The 14,178-nt window shown below is 37.4% G+C and overlaps 1 protein-coding gene across 7 annotated transcripts in view; it reads right to left on the bottom strand.

Annotated features, from left to right (window-relative positions):
* The window catches only part of exoc6b (exocyst complex component 6B), a 144,493-nt gene that overhangs the window by 51,662 nt on the left and 78,653 nt on the right, over positions 1 to 14,178 (bottom strand). For 2 of the 7 annotated variants that reach the window (XR_015494951.1, XR_015494950.1), the window contains exons 16-19: positions 8,602 to 8,713; positions 4,375 to 4,509; positions 4,085 to 4,264; positions 758 to 1,153 (exon numbers count right to left, since the gene is read on the bottom strand). Coding sequence is in view for 4 of the 7 variants with exons in the window: in XM_087260008.1 (XP_087116134.1) it covers positions 758 to 787; positions 4,085 to 4,264; positions 4,375 to 4,509; positions 8,602 to 8,713 (457 nt within the window). In the remaining 3 variants the exon portion in view is untranslated. 7 annotated transcript variants of the gene reach the window in all.

The following is a 14,178-nucleotide window of genomic DNA, read 5'->3' as shown; positions in this document are numbered from 1 at the left end:
GGTTTTAGGCAATGTATTTGTAAGTGGCACAAGCAATCTGCACTTGACTTTAGAACTGCTTTCAGCTGGTCTATTGCACAGTCTATTTTAGTTCCTCAAAGTAACAACATGCCAACAATGCGCCTTTACACACCTCCTATCTAGACCGGAACACTCATGAGTCCACAAAGTGGTGCAAATGAATTTGCTATTTAAACAACGTGGCACAAAACGGGAAAATTAAGGTTGCGTTGGTCTGAAAATAGTACCAAATCGCACCAAAGACGTCTTGCGCCTTATTGCGCCAGGTGTATGATAGGGCCCTGCATGTTTTGGATGTCTCCTTTGTCTGTAACACCTATTACAGGTCTTTCAGTCTCTGCTAACGAGCTGATGATCTGAATCAGGTGTGTTTGATTAAGGTGACATGGAAAAGATGCAGAGCCGTTGGTCCTCAAGGAACGTGGTTGAGAAACACTGGTAGGACGCACAAAAATTGACTATTAACTAATTAACTAAACTATATGTTTACTTTTAGTAATGAAACTAAACTATTCAGCTGAATTCTAAGGTGAAAATCTATATTTCATGAACCTCTGAGACAAAGCAGCACCTATGTACAGTTCCAGACGCCTCATTTGTGTCCCATAACAGGCAATAAAAATACACACAACATCTATGAGTGGGTCAGATGAACACCAGGCAGCATGCTGAATTACTGTCACGAGAAATGGCTAATGTTATGCCTGAAGTTAGGCCACACTGCAACCATACTCACCGGTAGTGTGGCGTGCTCTATAGCATTGCCCTATAGAAGATAGACAAGAGACAAAATGTAGGTCAAAGGTCGAGTTTATGACTCCCAACGGGTTCAAATGTGAAGTCGGTGAACCGCACTCTCCCATATCAACTTGGCCGAAGTGTTTACGATCAACGCTGAAAGTCCCTCTGAGTGTCAAAGATGGTTTGTGGTCTGGTGGGAGAGGCTGAGGGAGCGAGCGTGACTGATGGGACTGTGGCTTTGGACACGTTATCAGAGTTTTTTGGCTGTGAAGTTGATGGCACACGCACAAATGGTCAGTTCTTGATCTTTCCTGAAAACCATGAGGAGGACATGGCGAGGCTGCGAGTACTGGGCTGCGTAAAGCAGAATGCAATACGTTCACATGCAGAGCTGGAATGTGCAAACACAATAATATAAGAGGCATATCTGGAAGAGTAGAAAACCATTTGACTGTACGTGTGTGGTTTGTTGATGTGTGTGTGAGTGTGTGTGCGCTGATGGAGAAAGTGAGACATTCAGCCTGACCGTAACCCGACCTGGGGTCGAACAAACATTGCCCCCTGTTGGTGAAATCTAGCCAACAATGTGAGGGTTGTTTTGCAGCGGGCTGAAGACAGTCATACTTCTCTGTTACTGAAAGCTTAGAAAAAGACCAGTCAGGAATTTAGGAGATTACAGGAGCGCAGGAAGCAGCATTACTGCCACCAGCCCTGGATCAGAGACAATCCTAGCCAGTCATGCAGACACAGGAAGGTGTTTGCTTGAGGCCCGTAGGAGGGGAAAACTCTTAAAAGCTTTGATTATCAGAAATCCCTCATGACAGGGGTCAAGACCGGGCTGTGCCAGCGCTAGACTTCCTTAACTGAAGCTGAAACCTCAGGTCGCGCCACACGATCTCTTTAACTCTATGTCAGCTGAGCTACACTGGGGCTCATGAACCCAGAACACTGCAATCCTCTTACCAGCAACGACAATACTTGGCCTTCCCTCAAAGTTCAAGTGTACAGTGAGTACAATCTGCCTTAAAGCGATGGAGTCACTGAGGGGAGACTACAGGCTCAATCAAAGTACGCTTGGTACAAGAAATAGATAACAGGGCTCAGGATAACAGAACGTAAGACTATTATTTATGTATAAAACTTGCAAATAAGCAAAACAGAAACGCAGTGAGTGTCTGTAGGCTGCCCACAAAAAAAAACATTCTATATTGTAGTCTTAAGATACTGTTTAAAGTTTGGGATCAGTGAGATCAGTGAGATTTCTGAAAGAAGACTCTAAAAATCTAACTAGATTAGGTTAACATATTTAAAAATGGTATTTAATCATTTGATAACAAAACTGAATTTTCTTTATTATTTCAGTTTTCAGGGTTACATAATCTAGCCGGAAAAAAAACTTTTAGTAGTCTGACATACTGTACACTACCTGACAAAATTCTTGTCACCTATTCAAGTTTTAGGAACAACAAATAATAACTTGATTTCTAGTTGATTATTTTGTATCAAAAGTGTCTTATATGAAAGACAAAAACCTCTAGATTACGCTTATTTTACCAAAATAAAATATGATCATGCCTTGATTTTTAAGTATTTAATTAGGAGAGTAAGGTCTGACTTTGCTTAGACAAAAGTCTTGTCACTTAACAGAAATAATGTACAGTTTAGAACAGTGGTCACCAAACTTGTTACTGGAGGGTCGGTGTCCTGCAGATTTTAGCTCCAACCCTAATCAAACACACCTGAACAAGCTAATCAAGGTCTTACTTGGTATACTTGAAACATCCAGGCAGGTGTGTTGAGCCAAGATGGAGCTAAACCCTGCAGGGACACCGGCCCTCCAGGACCAGGATTGGTGACCCCTGGTAAAGAATATAAAGTCATGGTGCAGTGGGAAAAAAAAATTGTGTATTGTGCATCTTACCCTAGACATGTTCAATAATGTTCATAACTGGTGATTGGGCTGGTCAATCTTTAAGCACCTTGACCTTCTTTGCTTTCGGGAACTTTGATGTGGAGGCTGAAGTAACCCCAAACCATTTTTGGAAATCAAAAATGAAGAAACCATTTTCTTCACCTAACTTGACTGATTTCGGTGAGAATCTTCGGTTCATGTGGGTTCCAATTGGTCTTCTGCAGTATTTTTAATGATTGGGATGCAGTTCATCAGATGATTCATCAGAAAAATCTACCTTCTGCCACTTTTCCAAATGATCAACTACAAGTCAAGTTATTATTTGTTGCTCGAACAACTGCGATCGAAAACAAGACTTTTGTCATGTAGTGCAATGTATAAGATGTTTTTACGTTTCTTGGGCAAACAGACTTTTCTTTTTTACAATGTAAAAGCCTGTCACTGTTACTTATAACTAATATTTTGCATCATTACTAAATAAAATAAATTATTTTAGTCTACTATTAATGTTATTTCAAGGTTCAAATCTCACTATTAACAAACTATTAAGACTTATAGCTCAATAAACTTCAAATTTGCTGCTTATTAATATTAATAAGGTACAGTAGTTGAGTTTATGTATTGGGTATGATTAGGTAAATAGAATAAGATTATACTTTAACTTTATAAGTACTAATAAACAGTCAATATCTTATTATTAGGCAGGTAATAAACAACTAGTTAATACTTAAACTAAAGTCATTGCAATTTTTGACTTGCCTGAAATGGAAAAGATTGGTGTCATAGCAGAGACTGAAATAGATTACCTTTCATAAGTTTGGGCTATGTATTTGTTTAAAAAACTGACACTTTAATTCAACAAAAAGCACTGTAATGACCAAAAACGACAGTAATTACATTTAATGATGATATCTAAAAATTCTGATTACTATCTGCACATTAAAAGTACTTCACCACATCAACTTATTATTATTATTATTATTTTTAAATGTGTTTCACCACATCAACATATTAGATTCATCTTTGACACTATGATGACTGCTTAAAACAAAATTAGCTGTCATCACGGAAATAAAATTATTATATACATATATATATATATATATATAGAGAGAGAGAGAGAGAGAGAGAGAGAGAGAGAGAGAGAGAGAGAGTAAAAGAGTGAATGCCACAAATAAAAAATAAATAGATAAAAAATGTATATATTCACCACCAAGAAAATTTTTTGACCGGTCCCACAAACAACAGCTAGAACCATAATCTGTCCTTTTAATAATTAAACGTATAATTAAATATTTTAATTATCCTAAGTAACTATGTAATCAGGAGTAAAAAACTATCAAAAAAATTAAATTGATTCAATTTAAAACTTAATAATCATTTGAATGCATCTGTGGATGAAATACTTACAGGTAGGTGAGTAAACACTGCAAAGGTGCTACAGAGAAAAGCGATGAGGTCACTCAGGTAGTCACTGGCCTGCCCACCACCCTGTGCTGCTGTCCAATCATAATCGGCCAGCTGCAGAAACTGGTCAATCTTCTGATTCAGGTTAGTATAAATCTCTTCTTCAGCGGCGTGCCTTGCATCCTAAACAGAGAGAAGCAAACAATGACTAACCAGAGATCCTGACTAGATACAACTGGTATTGCTATAATATTAAATCATAATTCATATATTCTGTGGGAGAAAAAAAGTACCTTGAAGGTGGAGGTTCCATAGAGCTTTGTGGCATTGATGGTGTCAGGAGGCACATTAGTTATGTTGGAGATGAACTCTTCTAGATAATGACAGGACTGCTCCAGGTGAGTGGTGTTGATGATGATCTGCACCAACTTGGGGTATCAAATACATTTTCAAATTATAACTTGTTATAATTTAAGTTTTGTGCAAGTTTTATAACAGAGACTGAAATAGATTACCTCTCATATGTTTGGGTATGTATATATTTTTATACAACAACAAGCACTGAATTTTAGGGGTGTCAAAATTAATTATTTTTTCAATGCACTGCGATGCAGACGTGAACAACATAGTATCTATTCAGTAAAAATCATAACCAGTTATTATGTACTGACATCATTTGTCACATATGCCTTATATGGCGGTGACTTACCATGGTAAGGAAGGAGACAGCTCCAACTACTTAAAAAGCAGACATATGCACAATTCAGTGCTTGTGGGTTTGCTGGACAGTCTTTCACTGACAGGGAAGTACATCAGAACCCAGCTAGGAAAAAAATGAAAGCTGTAATCTCTCCCTCCCTCAGGTCCTTTTGACCTGCTGGCATGTTTGTGAGGTAAAGTTTTATCTCCTCTCTCGGCGGTTACAACAATAACGTTACTTGTGGACTTGTGGACACAAGCATGGCTGCAAAGCGAGTTTTCTCCATCTATAATGGTTCAGCTGATCACTGCGGCCGTTTAACATCAGTATCTGCGTCACTGTTTGCTGAACAGCTCCAGAGCCAATTAGAGCCCATCGCAGCCTTTTTTGCTGAGCCTGTGGTCAATCATAGGCGTATAAGAACTTGCTCAACAACGCTCAAAAAGCAAGCGGGATAATATTTACATTTAATTATTTGCTATAAATGCCCATGTTGTTCTGTGCATGTACTTTTTTTTTTTTTTTTTTTTAGCAAATAAATTTAAAGGTGCAGTATATATATCTGACTGCTTGTATTAAAATATAAAATTGTAATACAAATAATATATAAATGTATTATTTAATACATTAATTAATATAAATTTTAATACAAGAATTACTGTGTTGCTAAGTAAATCATCAAATTATTTAAGGTAAGCATCGTCAATGCATATTGACGCACTGACGTATCGAATGTAACTGAATCGATGGCATGATAATTTTAACCGAGCCGAACCGTGAGACCAATGTAGGTTCACATCCCTACTGAATTTATCAAAAATGACAGTAATTACATTAAATAATGCTACCTAAAACAGGATTTCTATCTGCATATTAAAATGATTTCACCACATCAACATGTTAGATGTTGATATGACGACTGCTGAAACAAAATTAGCTGTCATCACAGGAATACAGTTAAGCCCAAAATTATTCATACCCCTGGTATGGTATAAATTCAGACTTAAAGTTACTTAAATTCAACCAAAGTTAAAAAGATTTATTTTTTTTGGACCAGAATTGAAACGGGCTTCTCCTAAAATATAATAGAGAATGTACAAGCATAATTGTAGAAAGAAAATATTTCTCAGGATAATTTGAGGATTGAGTATATATATATATATATATATATATATATATATATATATATATATATATATATATATATATATATATATATATATATATATATATATATATATATATATATATAGTATAATTTATTAAAATAATAATTAAATATTTTTTTATTAAAATAAAATCATTTTAAATTCTAAATGTTTGCATTGCATTTTTGTTCAAATAAAATAACCTGGGTGAACACAAAGAGCTCTTTCAAAACAAACCAATCTTGGTGGATCAGCATATTTTACAGGCACACATTTAGCAAAGTTCATCTTTTGGCAATAATGCAGTACCTTTTTAATTTAACTTTATTTAAATGGATAGGTTAGGTAGTACAACAATCAAAGAGAAAAACAGAGCTTTGATAAAAAGATTATAGAGGCAAGAGTAATAACAGCCAGCTAAACTCAATTGGGAGTAACTCTGAAGGGGAAAGGGTATGGAAAGGAAGTTAGTGGTATGTTTAAAGGGACTGAGAGGGTCTGTCTGTGGGAAGCAGATCTGGAGCTGCTCTCAGTTCAGTTAGCTGGTCTGTGGTGCAGAGTCTGAGGTCCACAGGCAGGGCATGCCTGTCAGCAGCAAGGCACTGAGGCGCACTGGTGCTAATTGTGCCCAGACATTTAGCTTGGACCCACTTTTTCTTTCCTCCCTCTCTGCAGTAATGGTGCACTGTGCAGGGAGTGAAGCCCGATGCGGATCCCGGGTCATACTTCCGCACCTCTGCCAGATCCGGGGCAAGAGAGAGGGGGGAGGAAGGAGCCTGTTATCTGATCTGGTGTGTGTGCGTGTACATATATGTATGAATAAAGGTAGTAAGGTTAGACTTTGTTTCTGCAAACTACCTGGAACTAACACTAAAGTCTTTTTTTTTATATTAGCTGGAATGTTTGTTTTTTTACCTTCCCTGCTATTCCTTCATCATTTACTCACCAATGGGACCCATCTGAACTGAACACATGTGGGTAGGGTTTCACCAACTGATCGTAAGTTCTTTCTTAAACTGTAACATATAGGCTACAATAGAGGCTTAGTAACTACTAGCTAGTTTGTAACTACATTTGTTCTCAGTTTGGTTGCATCACATGTTTTTAGGGCAAACCGTAGTTATTAGGTCGTAAGCTCTCGGTAACGTCAAGCAAAGTCGCATAGAATGACATAATATCCAATAAAAAGCATTTAAATTGTCAAACTGCTTTCAAAATTCTGCAACTAATGCATCTATATATAACTGTCCTTCGAAAATGAAATGACAAATTATGTTTTTATAGCACATTAAATTACAGTCAGTCACTAATAACATACGACGCACACCTGCATCGCGAGCAATTAACGCACGCAAAGTTATCAAAACATTCAACTTGGTGACGCAGTAGGCAGTGCTGTCGCCTCACAGCAAGAAGGTCGCTGGTTCGAACCTCGGCTCTGCTCAGTTGGCGTTTCTGTATGGAGTTAGCATGTTCTCCCTGCGTTTGCGTAGGTTTCCTCCGGCTGCTCCGGTTTCCCCTACAGTCCAAAGACATGTGGTACAGGTAAATTGGGTAGGCTAAATTGTCCATAGGGTATGAGTGTGCGTATGAATGAGTGTGTGGATGTTTCCCAGAGATGGGTTGCGGCTGGAAGGGCATCTGCTGCATAAAAACGTGCTGGATAAGTTGGCGGTTCATTCTGCTGTGGCGACCCCAGATTAATAAAGGGACTAAGCCGACAAGATAATGAATGAATGAATGAATGTTTTATATCCTACTCGTGAAAGAGAAAAAAGCAGGAAGAAAAACTCAGTCGAGATGAAATTCTCATTTTAATTGATGGATACAATAAACACAAAACACTCCTTGTAAGAAAATTAAACTTCTTTCATAAACCAAAATAAAAATGCACGATTTGGGAGCAAAATAAGGCTCTGAGTAGAGGGAGATCAGTCTTCATTATGATTATAAGCTGCTCAATGTAAACTAATCTCACTGTCATCTCTTTTCACACATGGGGGGAGACTGCTGTAAATATTTGGTCAGAATGTAGCATTACATTTAAACTAAGTTAGATGGTGCACCACAAAAATTCTTAGTAGTGTGTAAGTTGTAACTTAGTGTCCCTTTAAGTCACAACTAGGCTACGTTTTAACATATGCACTGCTGGTGCAACCGGCCCTGCATTTGAGGGGTTAAAATGCTTATTGTATATATGCTTATACGTAAATACAGTGATCTAAAATAACTTTTTAAAATGAACAAATAAATGAAGTATGAATATCCAAATGAATGGATCGCTGGAGTTCCCAAGGGGTCTATGGGTTACACTTTATTTACCAACTCATGAAATATTTATATGAAAAATAATGCACAAACAAATTGAACAGGTAAGGGTCTGATTAAAAAATGGTAAGTGGTCATTCCTTTTGGGATTGGTTACTTTTAAATCAGTTAGTTTAAAGTGGCTAAAGTCAACCATGAAAATAAAGTGCAACAAGTCTACACGATGTGGAGATTGATGAAACTCAATTCACACATTTCAAGTGTAACTTAGCACACAGAAAACAAACAGCCCATACAAATTTTCCTCTCTGTTGATGCTGGATTGGTGATGTGGCATTAAAAGACATGGGACAACAAGGATGTTTAGTAAATACACATAAAATAAGAAGTAAAAAGAAACTCACCTCTGCCAGTCCTACGTTTTTCTTCTTAATGGCATACTGTAGGCAGTGGCTAAGAGTTCGTGTAAGCAGGAGATTTGTAGATTTACGAATCATGTCATCAATTTCTGTAGAGCTGAAAATGAAAAATGATCTAATTAGGATTGAAATACATATTTTCATGACTTGGGTACATTTTCTATAAAGATGTTCAGCATTCTGAGTTCACAGAGACTGTATCAGTGGACTAAAAAAGCTGGGGAGATTTTTAATGTTGAACATGCTTATCTTAAATTGCATACACTACTGTTTTATTTTTTTGTTGTCAGTTTTTTAAAAGGAAAAAACTTAAGCTAGATGCTAATCCTTACAGTATAGATGAATTACCAGTTTGTAAACAATCAGGATGCATACGCAGCGAGGTTGCAAAAAAAACCCTGTTAGCGCTAGCATTTACAGCGAGGGAATGACATCTGAAACGATACAGAGTTTGTTGTTTTATTAGAGATAAGTTATATTGATTATATATATATATATATATATATATATATATATATATATATATATATATATATATATATATATAATGCTTTTCCAGTAATAAGCACAGTTATTTGGCAAAATGAACGTTAAAGTGAGCGGCAATCGTCTTACAGGTCCATTTCTGATAGCACCCTCCAAATGGATATTGTATAAGAAGAAATGGCCAAGCATCCAGTCCAAAATCTACAGCTATCTCACTGAAACTCCAAGTGATTTTACAAGAGAGAAGTTAAAGGTCTACAAGTCTTTGGATGTCTACAATTTTATTCTGTGTTGTCATGTGCAAGAAATAATGTTCCATGATTACCATAATTAAAACTATGTAGTGCTAAAAACTGAGGTTCTGCCTAGCCAAAGACAAGAAACGAAGACATAATTGTACAAGGCCTGGGTCATCATCAACAAGCAAACAACTGCATTCTGACAGCGAACCGCACCTGTACGGCAGGGTATGTCAACTTACAATTTTACTTTTCATTCTAAGCATTCAGTGTCCGCAGTTTTCAACATATTTAACTGTTTTTGCTGAAATCATTGCTGCAAACAAAAATGAGTAATGTGTATGATTCAGCATAGCGTGAACTTAGGACCTGATATAAAATGAGAACTGCAGAATCAAGCATTTATAATTAGGTCCTTACTCATTCAGCTCTTATGATGGCTGTTAGCCAAATACGTCTGCGGTTGGTATTAAAAGCAGTGTGGTGTACGGTAAAATTTAAGTTTTCTATTTTTGGAGTTTTCGAGTTTGGTATCCTACCGCACAACTCAACATGTTTGCTATTGTAACCGATATTTATTTGCAACCGATATGTGCGGCTGAACCCGTGTGACGTAGGTCGGTAATTCCCCTATATAATTTTTAAATTAAAAAATATATATTTTCAAATTAATGATGCTATTTCGTTGTTAGAATAAAAAAAACTATAGCGGTTTCTAAAAATATTTTGAAAAAAAAATTTGCTGACAATAATTATAAAGTTTGAGCATCAAATAGACTCCTAAAAATGCCTACAAATTTAAAACATCTCTATTTTAAACTATAATATTACTTCACAAATTTATTTTTTACTGTACATTTTTTAAAAACCAATTAAGCTCTGGTGAACATAAAATGTTTTTTGTACATTTTACACTACTGGCCTTGCTGAACATTACAGCACTCATTGAAGCAAATGATTTTCTGTCAAATGGAGATCAGAATAACAAGGTTTCTAACATTTTTTGTGGTCCAGATTTATATCAGCAGTTCTCTGATTCAGAACAACCAATGTATAAGTGTTGCATCCCATTACAAACATTACTGAGAAATAAAAAACACAAAGTGAACCCAAAAAGATCCAGACATTGACAAAAAAAGGTCTTCACTCACAAACACTTACAGACACGGACTATGGGCAGGATTTAAAACCAAAGAGCCCAATAAAACCCTCTGGGTTTCAGCAACGCATGTTCCAAAAACCGGAGCGCAACCACACACAGATATACGGCTTAAATCAACATGACGGGGAAGAGAAGGGATATCACTTTTCTTTACTCTACTCCTCTGTTTTATTGAGGGGCGGTGGGGGAGGGAATGGATAAAGGGGGCTAATTCTGTCCTGTGCTCATTAACACCAATGCAGCTGCATCTTCCTCCTCTTCCTCGATAGATCAGTTCACATATAATTAAAAAGAGAGTCAAAGGAAAGAAAGGGACAATGTGCCTCAAACGTGTCAGTCAATGTGAGCCAAGGCCCAGGGTGCAACAGCTTTCCCCCTCGATCTGGGCAACAAATGCATTCCTCGCAAATTACTTCTAAATCGTCTCTCATTGTGTTGAGAAAAGCAGAGGAGGAATTTGAAAAACGTTTCTCTCCTCAGCAGGGGGAAAAACTCAGAATTCCCTCCGCTGACTTGGCAAGAGGCGAACGGAGTAAGGAGATGGTGGAGAGAAAAGGGGGTGCTATTCAATCACAAGTTGATGAAGCTGCTTAAGGACCAATAAAGAGAAGGTTTTCTTATACACTTCCATTTCAAACTAGGTTTTGTTCTAATGTCCATGCATGTTGAATCACAGTCATTGGTTTATCGATGTTGAACACAATGTTATAGCTCTGACCATACACAAAGAATTGCTCTTAGGCTTGCTTGGTCCTCTACTGAGGTGAAAAAGTATGGCCTGGCTTTAAATTGAAAGGAAGACATCGGCCGTTTGTGATAATCTGGGAACTGACAATGTCTGAATGATCCAAAGGCCTCAGGCTATTCCTCATGTTAGGAGGGAGGGAGCAATGAAACAGAAAAAGAAATTGTAGTCTGATTAAACACAGACGTTTTACTGGCATTTGCATTTGATTTATTCATCCATTCTACTCTTCAGCGAAAACTGGTGGTCTGATAAACAACGATCTGAGAGAAACCGATGAGGGGAACCAACGGAGACTGAAAATGCCCAATTAACTTCATTGGAAAACAAGAAACTAAACAGATGAAGCAAGCACGACAGATACAGCTCCCACTGGTGAACACAATTAGCAACTCAACCATCACAAAGAGTAAGGTTACAGCTTCAGGTTAACACGATAAATGCGTGAGGGAGAGAGGTCTAAAGTTCGCTGGACATGCGTTGGGGGAGTCACAAACACACATATTACCGCCGTCTGGTCTCCAGGCACCTGCACATGGACTTGAGTCCCTTTCCTCCCCCTCTGACTGCATCTCATCTCAATATTAGCGGAGGGAGACCACAAAGACTAATTGCCTCCGGTGGACTAGTCTGGGTTGTACGCAGAGCTGTTCCTTTGCGCCTTTGGTGTGTCAATCATAGGTTTCCGTTTCCAATAGCAACAGGCTTTTTTTCTCTTCTACACCCTTCCATACATACCCAGCATCCTGAAGCCCTCATTGGAGACCTTTGGTTGAACGCCATCTGGCTGCCTATTGCCCTCTTACTCAGTCGCACTTGTGCTAATAGGAATCCATTTTTTCAAATATGAAAAGATCCAGTGAGTCGAGCCATTATTTGACAGTGTTCCTAAATTAGCTGAGCATATGGGGATTCTGGCTTGATCTAGAGCCCTCGGACCCCACACGCCGAGGCACGGACTCCTGCAAACGTAGCCAAAAGAGGTCAAATGTTTATTGTTAAGTTTTAACTGACATCCGAGCAAGGGGATCGGCCACGTTCTAAAAACCACATAGGACATGACTGGTGGATTGTGAGGAGGCAGTGGGTAGCCAAAGTCTCGGTGGGGGTCCCAATAAAAGTGAGACAACTTCCTCTGCCAACACACATACAGTATTATGCATGTATAGACACCTTTAAACACAATACAAATGTAAATCCGCAAAGGCCCCCTTTTTGAATGGTAATCCCAGAGTGTTTAAAAGCCAGTGTTTAAATTTAACCACTATGTAGCGGGTTGGTTCAACATATTTGACTGCAGAACACCACAACTGTTCAAACTGAATTAAGTAGAGAGAGTGGTGTGATAATGAACTTTGATTATGCACTCGAATATAGTCTAAAAGGATTGCACAGTGGCTCAGTGGTTAGCACTGTCGCCTCACAGCAAAAAGGCCACTGGTTCGAGTCCCAACTGGGTCAGTTGGTATTTCTGTGTGGAGTTTGCATGTTCTCCCAGAGTTTGTGTGGCTTTTTTGGGGGTGATCCAGTTTTCTCCACAGTCCAAAGACATGACATGTGGTGTAGGTGAATTGGATGAGCTAAATTAGCCATAGTATATGAGTGTGTGTGAATGAGTGTTTATGCATTTTTCCCATTACTGGGTTGCAGCTGAAAGGGCATCCACTGCGTAAAACATATGCCGGAAGAGTTGCTGGTTTATTTCGTTGTGGTGACCCTAGGGCTGGTCTATAGAATCGTTATCGGTTCTTATTGACCAAACACCATTGTCAATATCAATTTTCAAAAGTTTGGTAAGAAGCACTGCAGCGGTTTATACTTTTCCCCATAAACTTGCATCAGAGCAGCAGCAATGATTTGTTTTTGTCCGTTTTTGGCATCCTCCGAGAAAACGCAAGCACAAAGTTCTTTGTAAATGGTTAAGAAATTTATGCGCACAAGCTTGTCACTCCATGTCAGAATATGAACACAAGCGAAAATGAGTGCCGTATAGCAGCCGTGAAGACATTGTAAATAAGGATGTAAGGATGTCCCCAGAGTGGCTTTTTGGTTTCTTTTCCAATGCATCCCAGCCACTAGCACCCCATTTGAAAGAGTTTTTAGCATAGGGTGTAATATATTTATTCATCTTCACAATTTGTAATGTTGCTATGTGCATTTGAATAATGATGGCTGGTTCCTTTACTTGAAACCTCAGATATGATTATCATAATTTGTGTTGTTGGCAGAGTTTGTGTTTTACTGTATCATCATTATTTACACCTAAAATTTAAAGTTACCTACACCCACACCTAAAATTTAAAGTTACCTTTAAAGTTAGTTTAAGTCACCTATTTACACCATTATTTAAAGTTTGCTTTGATTGATTAATATTTACTATTGTACACGCTTTGCAACATTTTATTTATAAGTTTAAGATATTTTGTTTTTCTTATAATGAAGAGATGAGATATTTTGTTTAAAATTTTTTGTTTTTGACTATTAAATTTGCCTTAAACTTTGCCTATTTGCCTTAGTAATGTTGGTGAATTAAAATACAATTGTTAAATAACATAAAAATCCCAATATTCCTGAATTTATTGTCAAAATTTATTCATTAATTATCGATATCGAATGATACACGAGATCATAATTTTTTTTGCAATATCGCCCAGTTCTAGGTGACCGCTGATAAATAAGGGACAAAGCAGAAGGAAAATGAATGAATATAATCCAAAAGTGTATCATTTGAAATAGATGTTTACATTAAAATGAAGAAAACATTTATGATCAAAGTCATGCTCTGATATTTGAGAAAACTGCATCAAGTGTGTAAAATTACCTAACTATATCATATTTTATAAAAACAAGAACCATAAATAAATATTTTGGCTTCAATACCTTCTAACATATAAACATCTTGATAGTCTTCATCACACAGTTAATGCTTT

This window comes from Danio rerio, chromosome 7 (genome assembly GCF_052040795.2).
Source record: "Danio rerio strain M-AB ecotype USA chromosome 7, GRCz13ab, whole genome shotgun sequence".
Taxonomy (NCBI): Eukaryota; Metazoa; Chordata; class Actinopteri; order Cypriniformes; family Danionidae; genus Danio; species Danio rerio.
The sequence above is the reverse complement of the archived record's forward strand: the minus strand, read 5'-3'. Positions and strand labels throughout refer to the sequence as shown.